At 37.0% G+C, this 22,214-nt stretch overlaps 3 protein-coding genes across 8 annotated transcripts; 2 read left to right on the top strand and 1 right to left on the bottom strand.

Moving 5' to 3' along the window:
• Positions 1–740: 740 nt before the first annotated feature.
• LOC103969593 (uncharacterized) lies at positions 741–4,880 on the top strand. Of its 3 annotated transcripts, XM_009383184.3 has the most exons (8): positions 743–1,094; positions 2,234–2,267; positions 2,519–2,746; positions 3,001–3,090; positions 3,863–3,928; positions 4,017–4,108; positions 4,344–4,391; positions 4,463–4,880. In XM_009383184.3, the coding sequence occupies exons 1-8, from the start codon at positions 811–813 to the stop codon at positions 4,575–4,577; spliced, it is 957 nt and encodes a 318-aa protein (XP_009381459.2). In that variant the 5' UTR covers positions 743–810; the 3' UTR covers positions 4,578–4,880. The 3 variants fall into 3 exon arrangements, with proteins under 3 accessions (XP_064951272.1, XP_064951273.1, XP_009381459.2); XM_065095200.1 differs by lacking the exon at positions 4,344–4,391 and having other exon boundaries at positions 741–1,094; XM_065095201.1 differs by lacking the exons at positions 3,863–3,928; positions 4,017–4,108; positions 4,344–4,391 and having other exon boundaries at positions 741–1,094.
• Positions 4,881–6,278: 1,398 nt separating this feature from the next.
• Positions 6,279–13,330, bottom strand: LOC135605286 (CRS2-associated factor 2, chloroplastic-like). The gene is made up of 6 exons (XM_065095199.1): positions 12,551–13,330; positions 11,898–12,025; positions 8,984–9,209; positions 8,078–8,205; positions 7,770–7,923; positions 6,279–7,013 (listed from the first exon to the last, which is right to left on the bottom strand). The coding sequence occupies exons 1-6, from the start codon at positions 13,239–13,241 to the stop codon at positions 6,574–6,576; spliced, it is 1,767 nt and encodes a 588-aa protein (XP_064951271.1). The 5' UTR covers positions 13,242–13,330; the 3' UTR covers positions 6,279–6,573.
• A 5,615-nt stretch (positions 13,331–18,945) lies between these two features.
• Positions 18,946–22,036, top strand: LOC103969571 (uncharacterized). Of its 4 annotated transcripts, none has more exons than XM_065095196.1 (5): positions 18,946–19,251; positions 19,545–19,670; positions 19,764–21,215; positions 21,479–21,509; positions 21,635–22,036. In XM_065095196.1, the coding sequence occupies exons 1-5, from the start codon at positions 19,179–19,181 to the stop codon at positions 21,828–21,830; spliced, it is 1,878 nt and encodes a 625-aa protein (XP_064951268.1). In that variant the 5' UTR covers positions 18,946–19,178; the 3' UTR covers positions 21,831–22,036. The 4 variants fall into 4 exon arrangements, with proteins under 4 accessions (XP_064951268.1, XP_064951267.1, XP_064951270.1 ...); XM_065095195.1 differs by having other exon boundaries at positions 18,950–19,251; positions 21,617–22,036; XM_065095198.1 differs by having other exon boundaries at positions 18,952–19,251; positions 19,567–19,670; positions 21,617–22,036.
• The last annotated feature ends 178 nt before the right edge of the window (positions 22,037–22,214 follow it).

Raw genomic sequence — 22,214 nt, 5'->3', positions numbered from 1 at the left:
ATATTGCTCTCTGGTCGATGCATTCTGCTTTGGGCCTTCATCAATACTGGGAATATCCAGATGCATCTGATCTGAATTCTATAATCATTGCTAGTTTTGCACTGAAGAAGCATCAGTAATCAGGTTTAGAAGACGATCAAATATATATTCTCTTGATGAAGGAAAGCCTTTCATTATATATATATATATATATATATATATATATATATATATATATATAAGAGAGAGAGAGAGAGAGAGAGAGAGTAAATCTAGCATGATATCTTCTCTAGACATATACCCAACAGAAGAGACAAAAACTTTATAACAAGGTAAAAATGTCCTTGATTACGTTCAATATATTTCATGAAATTACATTCTTTTTAGAAGTATATGAATCAGATTCTTCCCCTAAACACAATCTGAAGTCCATCTTTGAGACGAATTGCCTCGTCCATAAACCTACATCCGACCAAAATGAGATTACTGGTATCATTTCTTACCACGAAGTCTACTCCATCACACAGTTTGACTTCTGGAATCCATGAGTTGGAGGAACCGACCGATGACGGGTCAAACAGGTAGGTGATCGAAAGAGGTACACGCCTGCGGTTACCCACGAAACACGTGAGGCCGAAGGCGATCGGAGAGAAGGATTTCGTGTGGGGCCCTTGTCGACGTTTGCAGTGGTCAATTTCTAGGGTTACGTCCATTGGGGCCTCGCTAGATTTCACATAATTTCTTCGTCTTTTGCTCCTCTTGTCTTCCCCTCCAATAGAAGGCGATGGCGCGACGTGGGGCCCTGTATGCTGCTCGCCCTTCCCCTGGGCCATGGCGGGCGGTGAGGAAGCCGAAGAACCGGAGTACTGGCTGCGGTGGCAAGTGCCGGCCTGCGCTGCTATCCTCGCCGTCCCCGCCGCCGTGTCGGTGGCTGTGATCTCGAGATCCAGGGCCGTGGATCCCCCCAGATCCTCGGATCTGTGGTCCCCCTGCTGGAAGAAGCTCAGCCCGCTCTGGCTCCTCGGCCTTCGTGCTCTCGCCCTCTCGATCCTATTCTGGCTACTATGCCGGGCGGTTCTCCTCGACGGCGCCTTCGCCTTCTACTTCTACACTCAGTAAGCCCCTCAAGTCGCCTTCTTGACATGGAAATGGTCGGCTTCTCCCGCTATTTTGGCTTGTATTGGCTATAAAATCGCCAAAGATTCTTTCTTTTTCCCTTCTTTCTTGCTGGATTTGAAGTAGAGTGAACTTTGAAAGCTGCTATTTCAGCAAATCTGGTCACTTCATACACATGCGGAGGATATGGATCGAGATAGGGGACACTCATAGCAGCAGATGTTGTGCACATCAATCAGGTCATTGGTTTCTTGTTTCCGGTTTAGGGTTCAGGTTGCCAGTAATGAGCTAATTGGGTGTATAGGTCTAATGGTTCCGTTGTTCTTTCGGTTCGATGAACCTATCAATGCATCTTTCTGATGTCACTTTGTTCTTATTTCTGTTGTTTTTAGTTGACCTGAGCTTCTGCTTCCATGAATTCTGTCATCTTTTTATCAATTGCATTATGCTATCTTTAAAGAATGCAAGGAGACAAAACATGAGATGTGCAAAGGAGCAATTTAGTTCCTTCTTGAGTTTACATTTCACTTGGCAACTAAATTTATGTGTTGGTAAAAGAGAAGCAGAATAAAGCTACTTTGTGTGTGGCTTCTAAATCAATTAGACCACATTATGCTTATCCTGATAAAATGTAAGGAGAGAAAACATGAGATGTGCAAAGGAGCAATTTAGTTCCTCCTTGAGTTTACATTTCACTTGGTAACTAAACTTGTGTGTTGTGAAAGAGAAGCAGAATAAAGCTACTTTGTGGGTGGCTTCTAACTCAATTAGACCACATTATGCTTATCTTTATAAAATGTCAGGAGAGAATACATGAGATGTGCAAAGGAGCATTTTAGTTCCTCCTTGAGTTTACATTTCACTTGGTAACTGAATTTGTGTGTTGTAAAAGAGAAGCAGAATAAAGCTACTTTGTGGGTGGCTTCTAAACCAGTAAGATTACATTATGATTATCTTTGTAAAACGTAAGGTGAGAAACCATGAGATGTGCAGAAGGGGAAATTTGGTTCCTCCTTGAGTTTACATTTCGCTTGGCAACTAAATTTGTGTGCTGTGAAGGAGAAGCAGAATAAATCTACTTTGTGTGGTGGCTTCTAAACCAGTTACTGACTGTAAATATCCTTTGGATGATCTGCAGGTGGACCCTTTCGTTGGTAATCATCTACTTTCTGGTATGTTCCAGTTCTCCACTTTTGTGATTTTTTGTAGCATTTTTCAGAATTTTGCAAGACCCTTAATGGAAACCCTTCTTCATGTTAATCACTTGCTTAATACCGTAATGCCTTCGACCCATCATAATTAGATGTCTCTAATGGATGCAATTTTTAGTCACCTAGTTACTTCCAAGCATGCATTCAGTTAGGCACATCTTCTGCATCACCTTATGGGTCACTCATTTACTACCAATTTTGCATGCTTGCAGATTGGGACGTTTATATCTGCTCATGGTTGCTGGATTTATGCAAAGCGTGCCACTGAAAATGATGAGGCGGATACATTCTTTAATAGGGACTTTGGAGAAGAATTACCTGCAACTTCAACTGGATCAAATCGAAACACAAAATCTAGCAAATTCCATAATGTCTATGAGTGGGTTGACAATGAACAAAAAGCTGGGTTTTGGGGTTACCTCATGCAAATTGCTTATCAGGTATGTCTTTTGACAGCTTCAAACTATCATAAATATTTCTTGAGCAGATCTTATAATTTTACCATCCATCAGCATGTTAGTACTATTAAGGAGGCTTCCAGTTCTACTGCAAACTATATTATTGTGTTCATTTTAAGAAACTTGTTTGCTTCTTTGTCTTGCCAATCATATGGCACATTTTATTGCAATTTCATATTTTCATCAGTTCATCTTATTAAATTTTGTGAGTAAAACCCTTGTATTCACTTGAACAGACTAGTGCAGGTGCTGTTACATTGACAGACATGGTCTTTTGGGGGCTTCTAGTACCATTTCTTTCTGCTGAACATTTCAAACCGGACATGGTGGGTGCTCCCTACCTGTGTAATGTTTTTAATGAAAGTTTTCCTCCAGATCAATCTTCAATGTAACTACTGTTAGTTTCTTTGTTTGCACTATATATATATATACACACACACACACGCGCACACACACATCAGTGTTACTGTATCTTCTGAAAGATGCAAAACTACTACTTGTATGTTTACTGTTTGTCCTATTTTTTCACCTAAGTGCATGCCTGCTATTTATTCAGCCATAGCAATTCACCAACTTTGATTATGATTTTTCATGTTCTCATAGATAATAATATAATGGCTTGCTAGATTTCATCTATTGACATGTATAGAAGAGCATAATACCTAGTGTTCACAATAAAAAAATATAAAAAACTTCTTTGCTGATGATTATAGCATAATTAAAAAAATGTATGCATTTGTTATTAGTGTATGTCATTACCAGAGGTCATATCTAAGTTCAGTATAGGAGTTGGTTGTTGCTTTTTAGCTAGAAGCAAATTGGAGAAGGAAATGTGAAGGCCTGAAACCCTAAGAACCACTGAGACTCTCCAAAAGTTGCTGCAAAGCACACTGTCGTATATATGTCTATTATCATTGGACTGCACAAAATGCAAATAAAACAAGAGTTATATGAAGAACCAGCTGTTAAAGCCTCAATGGTCACTTCAATCATACTGATAAACCGTAATGATAATTTTCTTCCATATTTATGTTTTCTTCAGTATATAGAAAGAATTTTATTTGATACCCAGATTATTTTTTGTGTTTTTCTTGGCAGCTCATGGGGTGCATGCACACATTGAACCTTGTGTTTCTTCTCCTTGATACTGCCCTAAACAGTCTGGTAGATTATGTACTTACAGGATGTTGATCACTTAAATCCAATTTTCCGTATATAAAGAGTTGATGAAATGATTTATATTTCTTTCCAGCCTTTTCCATGGTTCAGGATGGCATATTTTGTTCTTTGGAGCTGTGTCTATGTGATTTTTCAGTGGATTCTGCACATCTGTGGTTTTTCATGGTACGGCTTTTACTTTCTGCATCCGTCTTGTTACATAAATATTGAATCTGAATAATCTACAAAAATAAACATCAATATAACAAAAATATCACCAGCTGAAGATCATTGTCATCTCCGCTACACTAATGTGTGATTTCCAGTAAACATTATGTGCATCTTCAAGGTTGTAACCAACAATTCTACTATTGTGGCATATGTTGCTTTTATATGTAACTCACTGATAGATTTTCTTTAGGTGGCCCTACTCTTTTCTTGAGCTCTCAACTCCTTGGGCTCCTTTTTGGTTAGTATTAGATCTTTATTAATCTTCCATCTGTTAACACAAGATACTAACAGCTACAGTAAAACTTGCAGGTACTTATGCCTGGCATTGGTCCACATCCCTTGTTATGGTCTCTACAGCTTAATTGTGAAAGCCAAGATCTCATTGATTCCGAAAATTTTTCACCGTATCTATATAAGGCCTTAGGATTTATGGTTATACATTGTTAATTCCAATTATTCTGAGTGTAATCAATTGAAAGAAGTATCGGACATCTTTGCAGGTAGATGCCATTTGTTACTGATCACTCAGCTTCTTTGTTGTTGAGTCTTGAGAAGCAGTACTACAGCAGTATCTATTTTTTGCATCAAACTTTTGTCAAGAATGGTTGTGTAGCTGAATTTTCACTCTGAGATTAGACATGTGGAAGTATCATGTGATAAAAACAAAAAAAACTTCTTAGCTATGGAACCTCCATGATTGTTTAACTGAATTTAGTAGATTTTTGGATGATGGTTTTACCAGTCAAAATGGATGCTTCAAGCTGCTATTAACTTGTTGATGTCCTATGTTAACCAGTATGATATTTTGGTAAAGAGGAAGACGAAGGCTTGTCCAATTTTGCATTCTTAATTTTCTGATTGTGGTTATGAGAACTATGTTTTATGTTCTTGATATTGAATTGAAAAAGCATCATAATTGTTGGATGACTAACTATGAGAATGTGTTTTTCACCTAAGTTGGTCTTCATATCAATGATGTAAAGAGTTCAGCTCAAACTAGGCCAGCTTCACTCAGAAATGTTGCATAATGCCTGAACCATAGAGAAAGCCAAGGATATTGATATAACATTTGAATTCAATGATGTAACATTTGAATTCTGTATTTGTTCTTGATGTACAAATGCATTAAGAACCCAATTATCAATGTAGCTGCTGTAACAAAAACATCCCACAGGCCTGTAGTTACAGTGTCACAAGATTTGCCCAATTTTGTGTTTACTATTGGGAAAGTTAAAGCAGGAGACATTGTCTTTTATCTTTAGAAAAAGAAGAGAACTCATTTAGTGGTCAGTTTGCAAGAATTATAAAATGCTGTTATTATTTATATATTCTACAAAACCAGTGTAAATTCATACAATGAATAACATCAATCAGATCAAAGAGAATTTAGCATGACATTCTTTCAACCACTAAATGACATGTATATGATCCTTTTGCATAAAGACATTCAGTGAATTACCATCTAAATTCTAATCTAGTATAAGAGATGGACAATATCAGTATACAACATTCAATGAAACTTTTAGAACAATGATCACAACAGCTTGCAAATGATCCAACTACAAAAATTTTGGCTTTCAACTTTAGTAATTATAATGGATAACAACGTTCGTTATGTATCATTCAATACGAGTGCAACATATCAATCCAACAACAGGAGACCGATATGATATATACTATATGTCAATACACTCTGATATATTCCTATATACTATATGTCAATACACTCAATACGACTCGGTACAACTCGATACATACTATATCGACAGTTGATCGGTACACCGATAAGACAAACCATGGTGGATAATATTTCAAATACATAAATTCATCTGTGTTAGAGCTAATCTTTATCATGTTGCCATCTTAGTTTCCATATATAAATTAACACAAACAAGCCTATAAGAAACACAACAGAAGGACAAACCAAAATAGAACAATACAAACAAATCTGCAAAAGATGATCTTAAAACACCTTCCCAAAAGCTCAACATGCCGATATGGTAACTCATGGTGAAGTTCTCATAGTTCAGCTTCATGTCCAAGTTGGTGACACTTTGAAATCAGATATCTTAATAAGGACAAAATTATGCATATAGCAAATGCAAAATTTACTGTCGGAAGAATATAATCAAAGATCAAATGAACTTCCATAATGATCAAAAAGATTTATACATTTTTTACAATAATAAAATATGTAGTGAATGTACTTACAGAGAAGATTTACACTTCCATCTGTCACATCTCTGCCTGGTTTTCTGTATCACTCGTATTTGTATTGCATGAAAGAGACATGTTAAGACTGACCCATTTTAACATACAAGAACCAGCAAGACTAAAAAATTGAGAAGTACAGATCCAAACTCTACCACAATTCCAGGAGAGAAAGCAGGTATATGCTGGCAGAAGATATTTTTCAGTCCCTACTTAGCCTCCTCTGCTATTGAGTCAACAGGTAAACAACCAAAAGGAACTGTCGGCTCAATCTCATCAAATGAACCATAGATGTCATCGCTGTAATTATCATACTCATAATCTCTATTGTATGTGTCCATTTCCCTATTACCATCATTGTCATTGTGATCATCATTTGTCTCAGTTGCAAGCCTTTGTTCCAAAGAATCTTCTGAATCATCAGGATCTTTACCACCAGGCAGGATTAAGGCCTGGTAAGAATGTTCCACGATCTGGGACAAGCCTTCAAAATCCTCAACCCTCTTGAGAAGAGAATCTGGACTAAGCTTGGTATCATCCAGCAAGAAAGCTTTGCCTGACTCAACTGCACGCTTCCACAAAGAAAGCATTTTTGTGCTCAGGATCTCACTGCTGGAAATGGACTCAACACTGGAAACACTGGATTCATCTGTATTCACATAAAAACTCAGATTTAAAAGACAAATCAGACTGAACCCAAAAGAAAGAAGGATTCTTATTTTATGTGGCCCTAAGAAAAACACGACAACAATATAGGCAAATGATGGACGTGTATAACTTCACTAGGGTATGACACACTCTCAAATGGGGCCCAAAACTAAACCAAGACATCATGTGTTAGGTATATCGTGCAAAATAAGAACCACCAGGGACTTAAAAGCTTTCTAGCCATTTCCTACCCTTATCCTCTAAAGCTTGTTGCTTAATCAAATCCGCACCTGCACCCGAGTCCTTATATGCATCTGTTTCCAGCTAGTTAAGTCAAGACATGAAATATCATAGATGTCTGGAACAAATGTCCAGGGCCTTAGTGGTATAGGACCAATCCCTTACAGTTTATCCTACAAAATGTGCCCAAAAGGAGTAGTAACAAGACCGAACCAACCTAACAGCATTCCTGTGAAGGAAATAAATCAAACAAGCCGCCAATAAGCAACAATTTTAAGATGGCAAATACTGAATATTGGTTTGACATAGTGAAAATGCACTTTAAGCTTCGAGATGTTCATTTCAATTTCAATTCCATCATCAGCTAATGCAAGTCAAAAGCAAGGACCATTGTGAGATTCAAATTCCTATCATGTTTATAACCTATAGCTGCTTATTATATGCAATTCACTACAAAAAAAACACTAAAAGCATATTCAAAAGTGGTTAATTTAACCACAAAGAAAAATAGACACACCTGAATCATTCAAATCAGATGAGTTGCCACTTTCTGTGTGGTGATGCCGCATATCAATAGACAAAGGAACTTGATATCTTGATTTCCAATCTTTACCTCTCCACATCAATATTTTTTCTTCATCAAAAGACAGCAAAACACAAGGAACCAGTTCCTGTAACATAGCAATAGGGCCAAATTCACTACAGAATACCATCACTTTCATGCTTATTTCAGGAAAGCATAAGAAATCTTCAAATTAGTTTCTACAAAATTTAAGCTACTTCTGATAACAGTTACAAGATAAGAAATCTTCAAATTAGTTCAACCTTCAGCTTTGCACCTAATTTCTTGTAATCACTTGCATGCATTCCCTGGCAATTAACTTTAACCAACTCACTTTCTTCAAAGGCATCCCTCACATCCTTGACAAGATTTATGTATATTCCATTTTTGGCTGCAAGAAGAGAAGTAAAAGTTCATGAACTTATCAACATATGATAAGTTAAACAATAACCAGAGCAAAAGAAGACAAGCCACAGAACTTCCAAAAAGGGAATCATAAGTATGAATCGCCTTTAGAAAAATAAAGACAACTAAGTGATAATCTCTTTGTACAAACTAGGCAACATCCATATATGTTGACGAATTCAAAATAGTAGTAGCACACACATCAGATGTGTAGTTATATATAGCATATGGGCCACATTCGGCAGAAAAAATAAGTAAACTGCCCAGTATCATAAGTTTGTATGGACCAGTTAGACACATATTATGCTATTTCTGTGGAACATGCATAACCATCTTGACCATCTGGGTCTACATAATGGGTAGATGCAGATTCGCTTTTAGATAATATTCCTAGCATTCCACCTGAACCTATTATTTCCGCAAATATATAAGTTATATGCATATCACATGCCAGTTGGTACATGATTTCATTCTTTAAACTTTCTTCTGTGCCTTCCCTTTTTCTCCAGCTAGCAGCCTCATCAAAAAGTTAGACGTAATTAGCTACTTTCATTATATGGAAAAATGGTCCAATGCATGAGACTCCCACCAAAATGGGTTTGATGATGATTCATGTGTACAGCCTTACCCCCACAAATAGAGAGATTGTCTCTTTCAACTACATGAATGAAAACCAACCTGAAAAAGGAAATTAGTAGAGAAACATATATTTATGGAAATTAGAAAAGAAACCTAATATTTATAAAGATGTAGTTTCAGCTTACCTAATTTACAGATTGGCATTAGGTTTTCCCCTTTCTTTCTCATTTCATCAGCTTCTGTCTTTGTAAGTCCTTCTGGAGCTTCCTGAATAAGTTTTGGATAAACTGGAGTCGCTGGCTTCCACAGCATTACAGGATATTTTGGACGTGTTCGGGAATCATAGTTTCTGCCACGAAATAAATACACGATACCACCAACTCGATAGATGATCTTCCCCCCAGTCTTTTCCTGGCATCACAGAAGTTCAAAAGAAAATTGGCCAGCTGGATGCAGTCATTCATTAACCCACAATATAATAATGCTGAAGAAAAATGAAATGAGAGCATATAAGTTTGTGAATTGATTATAGAATAGGTGGCTCGAAATAAGGACACAGAGATAGATATACAGGTAGATCAAACCAATGGGAAAAAAACAGTGCAGCTCACAATGGATCTAATTATGGATCAGCAGATGACCATCATATATAAATGTTTTTATCAGGGACCACTCTGTACAGATAGACCACCCATTCTGGTTGAAGTTATGGCAATAAGCCTACAACAAATGGGAAAACAAGTAGCCACGCTAAGAAGTTAGATGGCTGATTGGTAGATAGAGGTACCAAATCTACAAGTTCTGGACACAATGAAATGACCCTGAACTCCTGAAGTGAGCCATAAACTTGTGGAACACCAAAAGTACCCTGAAGTTTAATGATTGTCAAATTCTATGAGAAACATATGAAAATACATCTCAGAAGTCCAAACTCCAAAGACTTCCTCTTAAAATTGCCTTAGAGCAATAATTCTATTTCAATCTTATAAATACATATCTACTTATGCCTTCGTGATTCCCCATTAGAAAACTTGTCATATTCTAGCAAAACCAATTTTCTAATCTCGTGGAAAGCTCAAGCTATATCTATATCTGTACAAATTTCTTCCACAAACCTTAAGATCCCAATGAATATTGGTGATGCATTTCATTTCATCTCACTCCAGAAAGCTGATAAGTTATCTCTAAGACTTTGTCTCAACCACACTTGTCGCTCTAGATAATGTGCAAATGATTATCATCTATGATTTCAGGAGTACCACCCTTTATGAAGACTGTTATTGGAGAATATTGTGTCAGTATCCATGGTCCAAGATATCTTGTACTGAAAAAGAAAATGATCTTTCCTTCTGTTTGTCAAGACACTCAAGACTAATAGTCATTTTCAGGTCCACTGTGATTCATTTTAGATTTACAGAAAGTTGTGGCAACCAAGAGGTTTTGGACTCGTTCATTAGACATTTAGTGAAATTATCCATTATCTACAAGATAATAAAAATATAAAGAACCTATTAAATGAATCCAGGTAGTTATAAGAAATAAGGATACACTGCATGTTTGCTTCAAAATTTTCAAAGAGATAATTGTTACTTGAAAACATAAGCATGGCATATGAGCTATTCTACCTTTTCATGATATGTCATTTAGGTTCTTAGTAAATATAAAGTATTTAATGAAAGAAGGAAAACAATTTTGGTTGAAGTATATAAATAAATTAGTGTCAAAAGCTGCAGCAACTGAGGAGCTAAACCAATGAGCCACAATGTGGAATATAAGAAGAGTGTATGTACAGAGACTAAAAATATCCAAGAAATCTTTCAGAAAATCAATTGGTTTTATGTTAAAGCATCAAAAACAGAAGTTGTTTACTGATCAATACAGCATATCGAAGATGGAGAATAGATTAAATATCCTTGTGCACTTTGTTAACTTAAAAAATACTTTATACTTACCAATAGAGACAGCATGGCAGGTGAGATGTGTTAGAAAAAAAAATGGAGCTTCCAACAAATAAGAAAAGGTTTTACCCAAAAAAAAACACTAATACGATTACAGATCTTTACTACGGAGCAGTTATTAACAAAGGAAAGAAAGTCAATACAAGTACAGAATTACAACATTTGATGCACTGAATCATCATATATTTTTCTATCAGACTATATGAAGTTAATAGACGAATAAGATGAGGTCCCATGTTGTGTTTTGTTGCTAATGATTTGAGAGATGAGTAAAGTTGAGGAAACAATAAACTCGAATTATGGGTAAAGGTTCTATAAACTTCTGATTAGCAATGAGGACGAGACATAAAAAGACCATGAGCAATTTTGTTTAGACAAAGAAAAGAAATAAAATAAGATGAATTGGAATTCTAAAATTGTAAAGTAAATGTTTCTGGTATTTCATAAATATATTGTTCACTAAGAAGTGTGGTCAAAGAAAATATTATTGATAAAATTAAAGTGAGGTCATTCAGATAGAAAACAGCATCAGAAATACTGTTAAAAAGTCCTAATGCCTCTGTCCTTAAAGAAAGTTTAGAATACTTCATAATTCAATTTCAGCTACTCTGATGAAAGATCCATAAACTAATGAGCAAAAAACAATTGCCTAAAATTTCATTACAAATTAATCTATTTGGTTAAGTAGTTTAAGGATTGATTACAGAATCAAAAATTGGTGAAATACAATACAAGGCTTTCGCAATGATATATCTTAATGTGGATAAAATTCATTTCTTATCAAGGAAAAGCATATATCAAGACCTGTAATTAGACAAAATTATTGTGGTAACTTTTAGAACATATAGAAGCCTGTAAAACACATTATAATGTCTATAGATGGTGGAGTAGGTATAACTGGAAAAAAAAAATGGAATTTGATAATTAAAAATAAGCAGCATGATCATGGCCTTGCCAAGACTTTCATGCATGGTTATGAAAAGATGATGTATAGTTTTTGCACCGGATAATAAACACCATTGTATGTTCAAGCAATATATCAGATAGCAGAATAATAAAAATTGATTATATCAATTGTTTTGTTCACAAGTGCGTAAAATCTTCTACAAATAAGAATCAAATTTCATATAAACATGTGAACCTCAAGATGATGGCAGATGTTGTCCATATCAACAGTAGGAACGCCTCTACACCGAACCTTACAAACTGGCTGCCGCCTCCAATGTGAATGGATCAACTCCAACATGTTATGTGTTAAACCATCCCTACCTGAGTAAATCAAAAACAGATAAACATAATTAGCCAAAATTAGACAAAATTTAGCATGCTGGTTTATTGATAAATATATTCACTTCCAGAAAGAGGGGTTGGTTTCGCTTGTGGTAAGGAAATGAAAAGGATATATAATGAAAGTCCATCAGATGGCCAATGAATATTTTTTCTTTTAGAACAAAAATGATCACCTTCAAATCTAATTGATATCGCAATCGTAAAACTTCTTTTTCGTTTGCTAAGGGGTATATTTGCAATAGTGTGAAGGCCACTTGTTATCACATTGAGAGCAATGAACAGCATTTTCTACCTCTTGAAGACACGATGTTAACCTCCCAAACCTTTGGGTGTAAACCACCATTTTGCATTATTAATCAGAGACTGCTATGTACGAAGTTTGGTGGCAGATTCGTTGGAATAATGTGACTCGGATGGAGGCCATCAACTATTCGTCTAATTTCAATAATATGTAAACATCTAAAGCATATCTTGTTATATTCTGCAACGGGAATCCTTCCTTACCAAGATTCACCTGTCGGTTATGCGACAAGCAGGGTTTGACGAGGGCACGAACCTCCCACCTCTTCAGCGGCGGGCCCAATATTTCCTCCCTGCTCCGACCATCCTTGGGGTACCAACCCAATTGGACGGCCCTCCCGGCCATCTCCATCACCTTCCCCTCCTCCTCGTCCGCCACCTCATCATCCTCCCCATCGTCTGGATGGCCCAAAGGCTCGAAAAGGCGGATCTTTTTCTTCCTCTCCTTGTCCTTCTTAGACAAAAGCGGCGCCTTTCCCGTCCACGGGCGGTTCATGGTGGGCGGGGTGAAGGGAAGGAAGGCGGGCTCCCGGAGGGCGAGGGGCTTAGCCTTGGGGGCCTCGGAGTAGCTGAACTGGAAGTCAAAGGGGGCGCCGGGGAGGCGGTAGGATACGCCGGAGGGGCCGACGACGACGGAGCGGCCACTATCGTCGCCGGTGACGACGCCATCGGAGACGGGCTTGTAGTATCGGGAGCGGAAGTGGGTGGCCTTGAGGGCACCGTGGGACGAAGGTTCGGGAGGCGGAGGCGGAGGCGGCTGTGGTTTCTTCTTGTTCCGGCGAGGGATGGGGAGAGGAGGAGGGGAATTGGCGGGGAGGGGCTCGTTGATGCGGGGATTGGGTGGCGGGGAGGAGAAGAGGTTGGGGCCGGCGGGAAGGACGGCCAGGATCGGCATCTTCCTGTTCACAGAGGAAGGTGCCGATAGAACGAACGAACGGACGATATCGCTCGAGACGGTGCGAGAGAAAGAGAGAGAGAGGAGGAGGGAATGCATTGAGAGGGATTTTTTCCTTCCCTGAAATTACACATATATCCCTCCAAGTCAAATAATTTTCTCGTTCATCCCTTTTAATTAATTAATTAGAGAGATATATAGTGAAATCAAAATTTAATCTTAATGTAATTAAAAGATGCTAAGTTCGAATCTCACATTTACCACTTATCTTTACAAAAAATTATTTTACAGATACTAACTATATTTATTAACTTACTCAGTAAAAATTTTGAAAAATTATCATAAGATTCACAAAAAACACATATTCAATAAAATTTCAACTCTAATTATATATATATATATATATATATATATATGTGTGTGTGTGCGTGCGCGCGCGCGCGTGCACGCGCACGCATGTGTGTATATATATATATATTATAAGTTTAATCTCATGTGCTATTAATAGCATGTGACATTTTAACAAAAATATATACAGTGAGATTTCTAACTCTTGAACTGAGATAATAGAATCAACTATACAACCACATTAATGGCTAATGTATCTTAATGTTTTGATAAGAAAAAATATTTGAAGTACTCATAAAGTTTTTTTCTAAGAAATCTAAGAAAGTTATAAGAAAAAAAGAAGTTTCAAGATTTATGTTAGACTATGTATAAGGGACTTTGAACTTATGTTCGAATTAACTTGAGATAGATATTTATTTCTTACATTTTTATTGTTATCATATGGTGAAGAAGATGAGATTTTTTCATAAAATTAAATATAAAAATTGTTGAGACATAAATTTTTATGTTTGTTATTTTCTACTTTTATGTTTTATTATTATTTTTTGGATTGTTTTCTTGGTATCCAAGTCTTTTTCCCTCACTATACAAAACACAATTATACTCTTTTTTGAAAGAGAAATCTCAAAATTGATATTATGAAGAGAAAGTCTTAGTGTTCATAGTTTTTGCTTGAGAGAGAGAGAGAGTGCAGTAGCAGTGTCTGTATCTGCACAAGGCTGGAATGGCCATTGTTTGCAGCAATTCCAACCTTCAAAGTAATTTGGGGCCCCAAATCATACTCTTTTTAGATATCATCTCAATCTTATTATGGAGAGTTTATGGTGATGCTTCCAATCATAAATTTTCTGAAATCTTGTCCTCCAGAGTTCCTAAAACTTACTAGAAATCAGAAAATAAAGATGCAGAGGTTTGTTTGATTTGAGGAAGCAGACCTGAGTGCCATTTCAGTGACAGTGGAGTTTGGATTGCAAACTGACCTACACTGAAGAGCTGAGCCAGATTTAACAGCCATTTCTTTTCAGAAAAAGGGAAGAACAAAGTTGACAGTGAATTCAGGTGAATAAGAAAATAAACATAACTAGCCAGGCTTCCTTGTAGATTAATCATGTCTATGTGTAATGTATCACTGAATGGATATTATATGATCTATAAAAAAATTCAGGAAAATCCTTCTAGAATCTGAAGAAAAAAAAACACTCCTAAGAAGAACTCTAGTTTCTGATATCTATCTAAATAAAAAATAAAATCCTAATTATCAAATTATATATAAAGAAACCCAAATCTACCCATGATAGAAAAAAAATTTCAACCAAAGTATTCCTAAATATTCTGTTTTGATAAACCAGCTCTTACCTGAATTATAGATATTACAAAAAGAAAAAATAAAATTAGTTTTTTTATTTATTTCCATCTTTCTTTATTTTTTACTGTTTTAAGAGAAGAAAAAATAATTCTGCTATTCTAATTATATTATATTGTGATAATTATATTAAGAGAACAATGATTAGTTATTGTTCAAAGAGGTTCTACACATAATTAAAAATAGATCTTTCCCATGAGTGTGTGTGTGTGTGTGTGTGTGTGTGTGTGTGAGAGAGAGAGAGAGAGAGAGAGAGAGAGAGGGAAAGGAAATTGCATGTATCAATTCCCATGAGCAACTTTTGTGCATTGTATCATAGTACTGAAAGCACATTCCACGCCATGGTTGAGTTGAGGAATGTATTGTGTTTCTGTAGAATGGTCAATTCTTTCTCTTCTTTCAACCAGAGAGAGAGAGAGAGGACCACATCGAAAGGAAAGAAGAGTGCTTTCTGTAGCATGGTCATTTCTTTCTCTTCTTTCAAGAGAGAGAGAAAGAGGACCACATCAAAAGGAAAGAAGAGTGCACTTATCAGTTCTCACGAGCACCTTTGATGCACTGATTCATGGTGAAAGCACACTCCATGACATTGCTGAGCTGAGGAATGTTTTGTCCTGCTTTAACACGGCCATTTCTTTATTCTTCTCCCAACCTGGTTGATCTTTGAGAGAGAGAGAGAGGGAGAGAGAGGGAGAGAGAGAGAGGACCATATCAAAGGGAAAGGAAAGTGCATTTATCAATTCTCATGAGCACCTTTTATGCATTGATTCATGCAGGTAAAAGCACCCTCCATGACAAGCAAGGTTGAGCTGATTAATGTCTTTTACTGCTTTAACACAGTTATAAATATCTAATAGCAATGATTTTTATGCCTTTTTATTTTAATTTATATTTTTAACTGCGGTTCTTTAAAACTATAATTATAAATGAATCAAAGATTATAGTTCCTTAAAACCGCAATAATAGATGAAACAAATACTACAATTCTTGAATAATTATTGGAAAATTATGTGGAAATCAGTATTTCTTGCTTGAAGAATTAATAGATGAAACACATACAGTAATTCAGATTAACAAGGCAAGTATTTATAGCGCTGTGCAGGAAAAGCAGTGGATTCTCAAGAGTTGTAAGGTTTAAATTGCCATCTTTTTGCTTGTTCTAAGAGTATTATCAAATAGGATAAACATGCATTCCTATTATGATTTATGGTGATGTTGAGCAGCTGAAGCAACTGACCCACTCCAAATCTGCATTCCTTTTCATGTTGATGTTGATCAGCTGAAGCAACTGACCCACCACCATCCAAATCTGCATTCCTTTTCATGCAGATGCATGAAGGTTATTAGGGCTGGCATGGCTCAATTCTGGTCAGTTGGGAGTAAAAGAGCAGATGCATGAAGGTTAGGGCTGCCATGACTCAATTCTGGCTAGTTAGGAGTAGAAGAGAAGAAGAAGAAGAAGAAGAAGAAGAAGAAGAAGAAGAAGAAGAAAACTATGTAGTAGTAAATGTTGAGTTTTGCATTTTCATTTTTATGCCAATTTGTATGGTTTTTAAAATATATTTTCAGAATCTTAGCAATAGAAATAAAGTCAATAGGTCAAAGTAAAAATTACTACATACTTTAGAGAAGAAGAGTTATTATGCCAGGTTGATTGATGATAAGGTAAGTAAAATTTTCATAAATATTTGATGTATTTTTTATATTTATTAATTATATTGTTTTTTATATTTTGGTAGAAAGAATATGTGATAATTATGTAATTAAATGTATCTATTTTATCTTTCTTTTTGTGAATTATGAGCTACTATTGTGGTAAGTATATCATAGTAATTTGTATACTATTGTGATAAATGTATCTATTTATGTAATTAAATAATGATAAAAATATGTGAATTATTACAATTGAATAATCATTGTAATAATTAAACTATTACTGTGGTTATCATTTACAGGGTAAAAGTATCTATTACTGTACTCAGATAATCACAGTAATAGCTAAACTATTATTCTGGTTTTCATTTGCAGGGTATAAATATCTAACTGTAGTTTAATAATCACAATAATAACTAAATTAATATTATAATTTTTATTTGTAGGATAAAAGTATCTATTATTGTGGATAAAAGTATCCACAATGATATATCAACTATTAATATGATTTTTATTTATTAAGAAAATGCATCTATGATTGACCTTTTTATCTATGGTTGTAAAAATCATAATTATATATATATTTTCATGGCATTCATTGTTCCATTGTCATGTGATAGAAAATTTATCAATAGTTAACGTGCGATTGCCATGTAAGATCTATGTCATCCTTCGTCGTATGCAACTCTCTTCTTTCTTTTTATGATAACGAGAACAATCCTACGTTATCTTCTCATCCTTTATGATAAAAAAAAAGATAATAATAAATATTATTTTCCTCTTTTGAAGGTATAAAAACATATATTAAATATAAAAAAATATAACTTCTTGAGAATTACTCTAACCCATGTTTAGGGATATCAATTTACTAACTTAAACATCAAAGGGTTCAAGTTGGAAAACTTCACTCAACTCTGGTCTTTGTGCAGATGACACCTTTGAATTTAACACCTTGGAAGAACGATATTTCTACGCACACATGTCTGAATCACATCGAGCTAATTAAGACTTTCACCTAACATTATAATTTGTAACTATAGAAATAGAATTTACTATTATTAAAATATATAAATATATAAATAAAAACCATAGCTACAAATACAATTTGTTGTAGTGTAACATGGTCATTTCCTTTTTCTCATCCCAACCTGGTGATTTGAGAGAGAGAGAGAGAGAGAGACGAAAGGGAAGTGCATTTATCAATGTCCATGAGCACCTTTTGTGGATTGATTAATAGTAAAAGCACACTCCATTCCATAGTTGAGCTAAGGAATGTATTGTATTGCTGCAACATGGCCATTTCCTTTTCTTCCCCCAAGCTGACTGATTTGTCTTTTCTTTTCACTCCCTTTATATCTCATCCTTTATGTAAAGAGGTCAATCCACCGTCATCTCCAGCGGAAAGCAGGCCAACGAGACCCTGCTTTCGACTCCTCGTTCTTATCACCACCTCAACCATCCTCCCTACCTTTTTTTTTTCTCCCATTGTTGTGCCTTCTCTAATCTCCATCCACCCTCCTCCCCTCAACAACCACAGTATTAGATTCATGCATACTTGTCCCTGGAGCTTCTAATGCATCACCATGAACAAAAGCTTTTCGCCAACATTCTATGTTCATCGGAATCTAACAGATGGTGCTGATCATATCCAGTGTTGTCTTCCTGTGGAACACAAAAGGCATGCGTCAGTGGCACGCTCCCAAGAGACCTTTCCACTTCACCGATCATGCTCTTGTTGGATTTCCACCCATGCAGATCTCATGAGCTCCATCTTAAAGCGAAAGGGATAGAAATGGAGTAGGATACATGATCCAAAATGCACACATTTTGCTGGTCCACAGGGCCAACTTGTCCTCCTCCAAAACTGCAGGCAGGCACATGCAGAATCCATTCCTTGGTCATCTGGTCCGACAAATCATCATCCACCCAAGTATTTTAGCAACTTTTTATTTCCCATCAACAGTGTCAATAGTTTTTGATGACTCAGATTTGGATCATCCATCCCACGGAAGATTGGAGCCACTTTGACAGATTTTATTTTTTCCTCCAAAAGCAAAGGAAACTAAATTTTACTAAATAGAATGAAAAAGTAAACGTTTGTTCGTATCAAATGGGCATATGGATTATGTAATGGGGTGCTTGGACATATAAACAAGCAAAACTTCGACCACTGTGGTGGAAGAACGAGAAAGAGTTTTGTGTGAATAAATGAATAGGGAAGAGGAACTAAAAGAATCATTCCTCGGGAGAGGTGGACACAGTGACATCAATCTTTTCCTGCCCCACTCTTGTCACAGTATATGTGCCATGGTTTCCCAGTGGTTTTCACCTTTGCCGGTGTTTCTAGCTCTCTCTCTCTGACTCACTCTCTGCTGCCTGCTTTTGGCTTTATCACACACACCCTTTACCTTTTCTTCCCATCTTCAGCTTTTTCCTTCCCCACAACACACTCTCCCCACCTCAGTTTGGCCCTCCCTCAGCTCCCTTCTCATGATGCACTATTCAACCCCATTTCATGCAGAGATCAGCTAGAAAAAGGGGAAAGGAATCATTCTCCTCCTCCAAATTCCCTAATGGCTAGTGGTTTTCTAGCTTGGAGCTTCCTCTTCACCAGCATCCTAGGACTTCACACTGTTTGCTCTTCAGGTGAGTACCCCTCTCAGTCTCCTCCCTTTCTCTCTTTGAGTATCTTCAATATCCAGTTCTTTTGTGCAAGACACAAACTGCAAGTTAAGCTGCTCGTTAGCCATAGCTCACAGTCTTTAACGATTTCAAGTGTAGATGCATGCTGAGAAAAGACAGATTCTTCTCTCTAGTAGGTCCAAGAGTATGCATGTTCTAGTTAGATAGAGAGGTTAAGTAGCATTTGTAAGATTGGCTGACAGTCTCTAAGAGTTTCAAGTGTAGATGAACACTAAAAGATAACATTTGTTGAGCAGATTCTTCCCTTTTTGGGTCCAGGAATATGTGTGGACTACTTAGGAAGGGGAAGAAAGGTGCCATTTGTAGGATTGCATGCATATCTCCTTTAGAAAAGACTGTGCATTATTTCGATTACTGTCCTGGTGAGTGATTGGTTCTTGTTGGGTTTGCTTTAAATGTTTATGAAGAAATTTCTAGTCCCGATGAGGAACAAACTGTCCCTGTGTTTTCTTCAGGAACCTTGGTGGGGTTCTCCTATGATGCAAGGGAAGAGAATACTGCCCCTTTTTTGCCTGGCATGGCACTGCTTAAGATGCTCGTGGCAAACCAAGGTGCCTATTTAGATTCAGTACCCATCACCAGCATCTCTGTCAATCTCTGTGTGAGCCAATTCGAAGTGAAGAAACTACTTGAATCGGCAACCTCAGCAACTTCATGGCCTAGAACTCACCTTATGGACACTCTCATCAAGTTAAACATCGATAGAATTATAGTAAGTAGCAATGGAGAGAGTCTCCCCTCACTCCTTTCCACCTTGACCTCAATCAGAGCATCTCTCAAGACTTCCAACCTTGATAGGATGCTGAGGATCACAGTCATGTTCTCCCTCTTGGACCTCAAAACTCTGCACAGGACTCATCCTAAGAGCATTCAAAGGATGATGCATGTTTTAAAGGATTGGGAGTCTCATGTAGTGGTAGAAACTGTTGTGGATGAGGATATGAACTTAGATGATGACTTTCTTCGTTCTACTATCGAGTGGGCTTCCTCTGCTTGCACTTATCTACCTTACCTTGATATCCCTATCATTCTTATTGTGAAAAGCTCTCTGATCCCTACTGGAGTCGAAATAGCTAAGTTTTCGGATAGAATGATGAAGTTCTTAAGGAGTGATGCTTTGCTTAGAAGAAGGATTGCAGGGCTGTTCATCGACATCTCCCATCTTAGGCAGTATGGAAAGAAGACATTTGATTGGCAAGAGAAATTGATGGTCCCTTCCTTGCAAAAAGAGCTTCTCAACCATGGCCGAAAACTTACTGCTGCAACCAAAACCACACTGTATGATACGTTCACTCCGATAACAAATCCTGTCACAACTCCAATTACAATCCCTTCCACGAACCCAGCACCCGCAATAGTGACTGTACCATCGACCAATCCAGTCACAGTTCTCCCCACAATTCCAACCATGTCACCGGTAAACATCCCACCTATGAATCCAGTGAGCACTCCGATCACGGTTCCTGCAACAGATCCTTTCTCAACACCAGTGACAACACCTGTAGTGCCTGTGACAAATCCTGCTACAACACCAACAACATACCCTACAAACCCTCCTGTGACCAACCCCGTGACAAGCTATCCATTTACGCCACCAGTAAGCACACCTTCTATATTACCACCGGTAACCGTGCCAAGCACAGTTCCCATCACACCAGCAACTTCAGGGCAGACATGGTGCGTGGCCAAGGCAGGAACCCCGGATGCAGCGCTGCAGCTTGCACTGGATTATGCTTGTGGAATTGGCAGTGCAGACTGCTCAGCAATTCAGCCAACAGGAAGCTGCTACAATCCTGATACCCTTCAGGCTCATGCTTCATATGCCTTTAACAGCTACTACCAGAAGAATCCAGTGGCATCAAGTTGTGATTTTGCAGGAACAGCCATGCTTGTCAACGCTAATCCAAGTAAGACTTATTTATTTTTGTATACTATCATTGAGATGTAATTGAAGGACCATAACATATTAGATCAGCCAACCTTCATTTCTTTATGGAAGTAACTAATTTAAGGTATTTAAAGGACTACAACATTGATAGAAAGATCAACCAACCTTTGTTTATTTTCAAAGTAGCTAAAAACGATGACAATCCAGGTAGCCATTTGCCTTATGTAACCGACAATGAGCTTGGAAAGTCACACTAATGCAAAGCTATGAATATTTTGGCAGGTACAGCAACTTGCATTTTTCCATCATCAAGGTATAACCTCAACCTCTTTTTTTTTTTCTTTCTGATTTACATCTTTAGAATTACATGTTGTTGACCAGCAGTTCACCACACATAAATTTTCTTCATTTGATACACAGTTCTGTTCCCGGTTACAGTCCTACATCCACCGGAGCTGGCTCTACTCCCAGTTCAGGTTCATCAGTGTTGAACACGTACAACCCAACTGGTTCCAACTCGGTATTTGGTTCAGACAACCCAACAAGCACTGTCAGCAATGCGATCTCTCGTTCCGTCGGTTGGACCTTCTTACTCTTTGTGCTTACAATAGCCTGTATCAGCTGCAACATCTAGTAGCCCTCTAGTATCAGCCCTTTAGTAGCTGCAGCAGTATACATCTGATCGACGTGTAGAGATCATTCAGAAGTTTATTGTGTATAGAAACTGAGTAGTTGATTATGTATCTTAGAATTGACTACATGAGAATTTGTTGGCTTTCTGTATATTATCGAGATGTATTTTACTTCAAGCAAAGCTGAAGAACATGTCCAGTGTGAAAATGATTAGGAATGCAGTAGTGGATGGAGTACATGGAACCTACAAAAGAGAGAATTGATTCAGATCCAAATGGACCGTCTTCTCTTAACTTTTCATCTTTGAATGAATCTAAACAACAAAGTATACGATCTCTTCAGTAATAGATTGGGAGAAACAATGTGTTGTATTGATTTAGTTCTG

This window comes from Musa acuminata, chromosome BXJ2-2 (genome assembly GCF_036884655.1).
Source record: "Musa acuminata AAA Group cultivar baxijiao chromosome BXJ2-2, Cavendish_Baxijiao_AAA, whole genome shotgun sequence".
NCBI classification, from domain to species: domain Eukaryota; kingdom Viridiplantae; phylum Streptophyta; class Magnoliopsida; order Zingiberales; family Musaceae; genus Musa; species Musa acuminata.
This window is presented reverse-complemented; position numbering and strand designations above follow the sequence as displayed.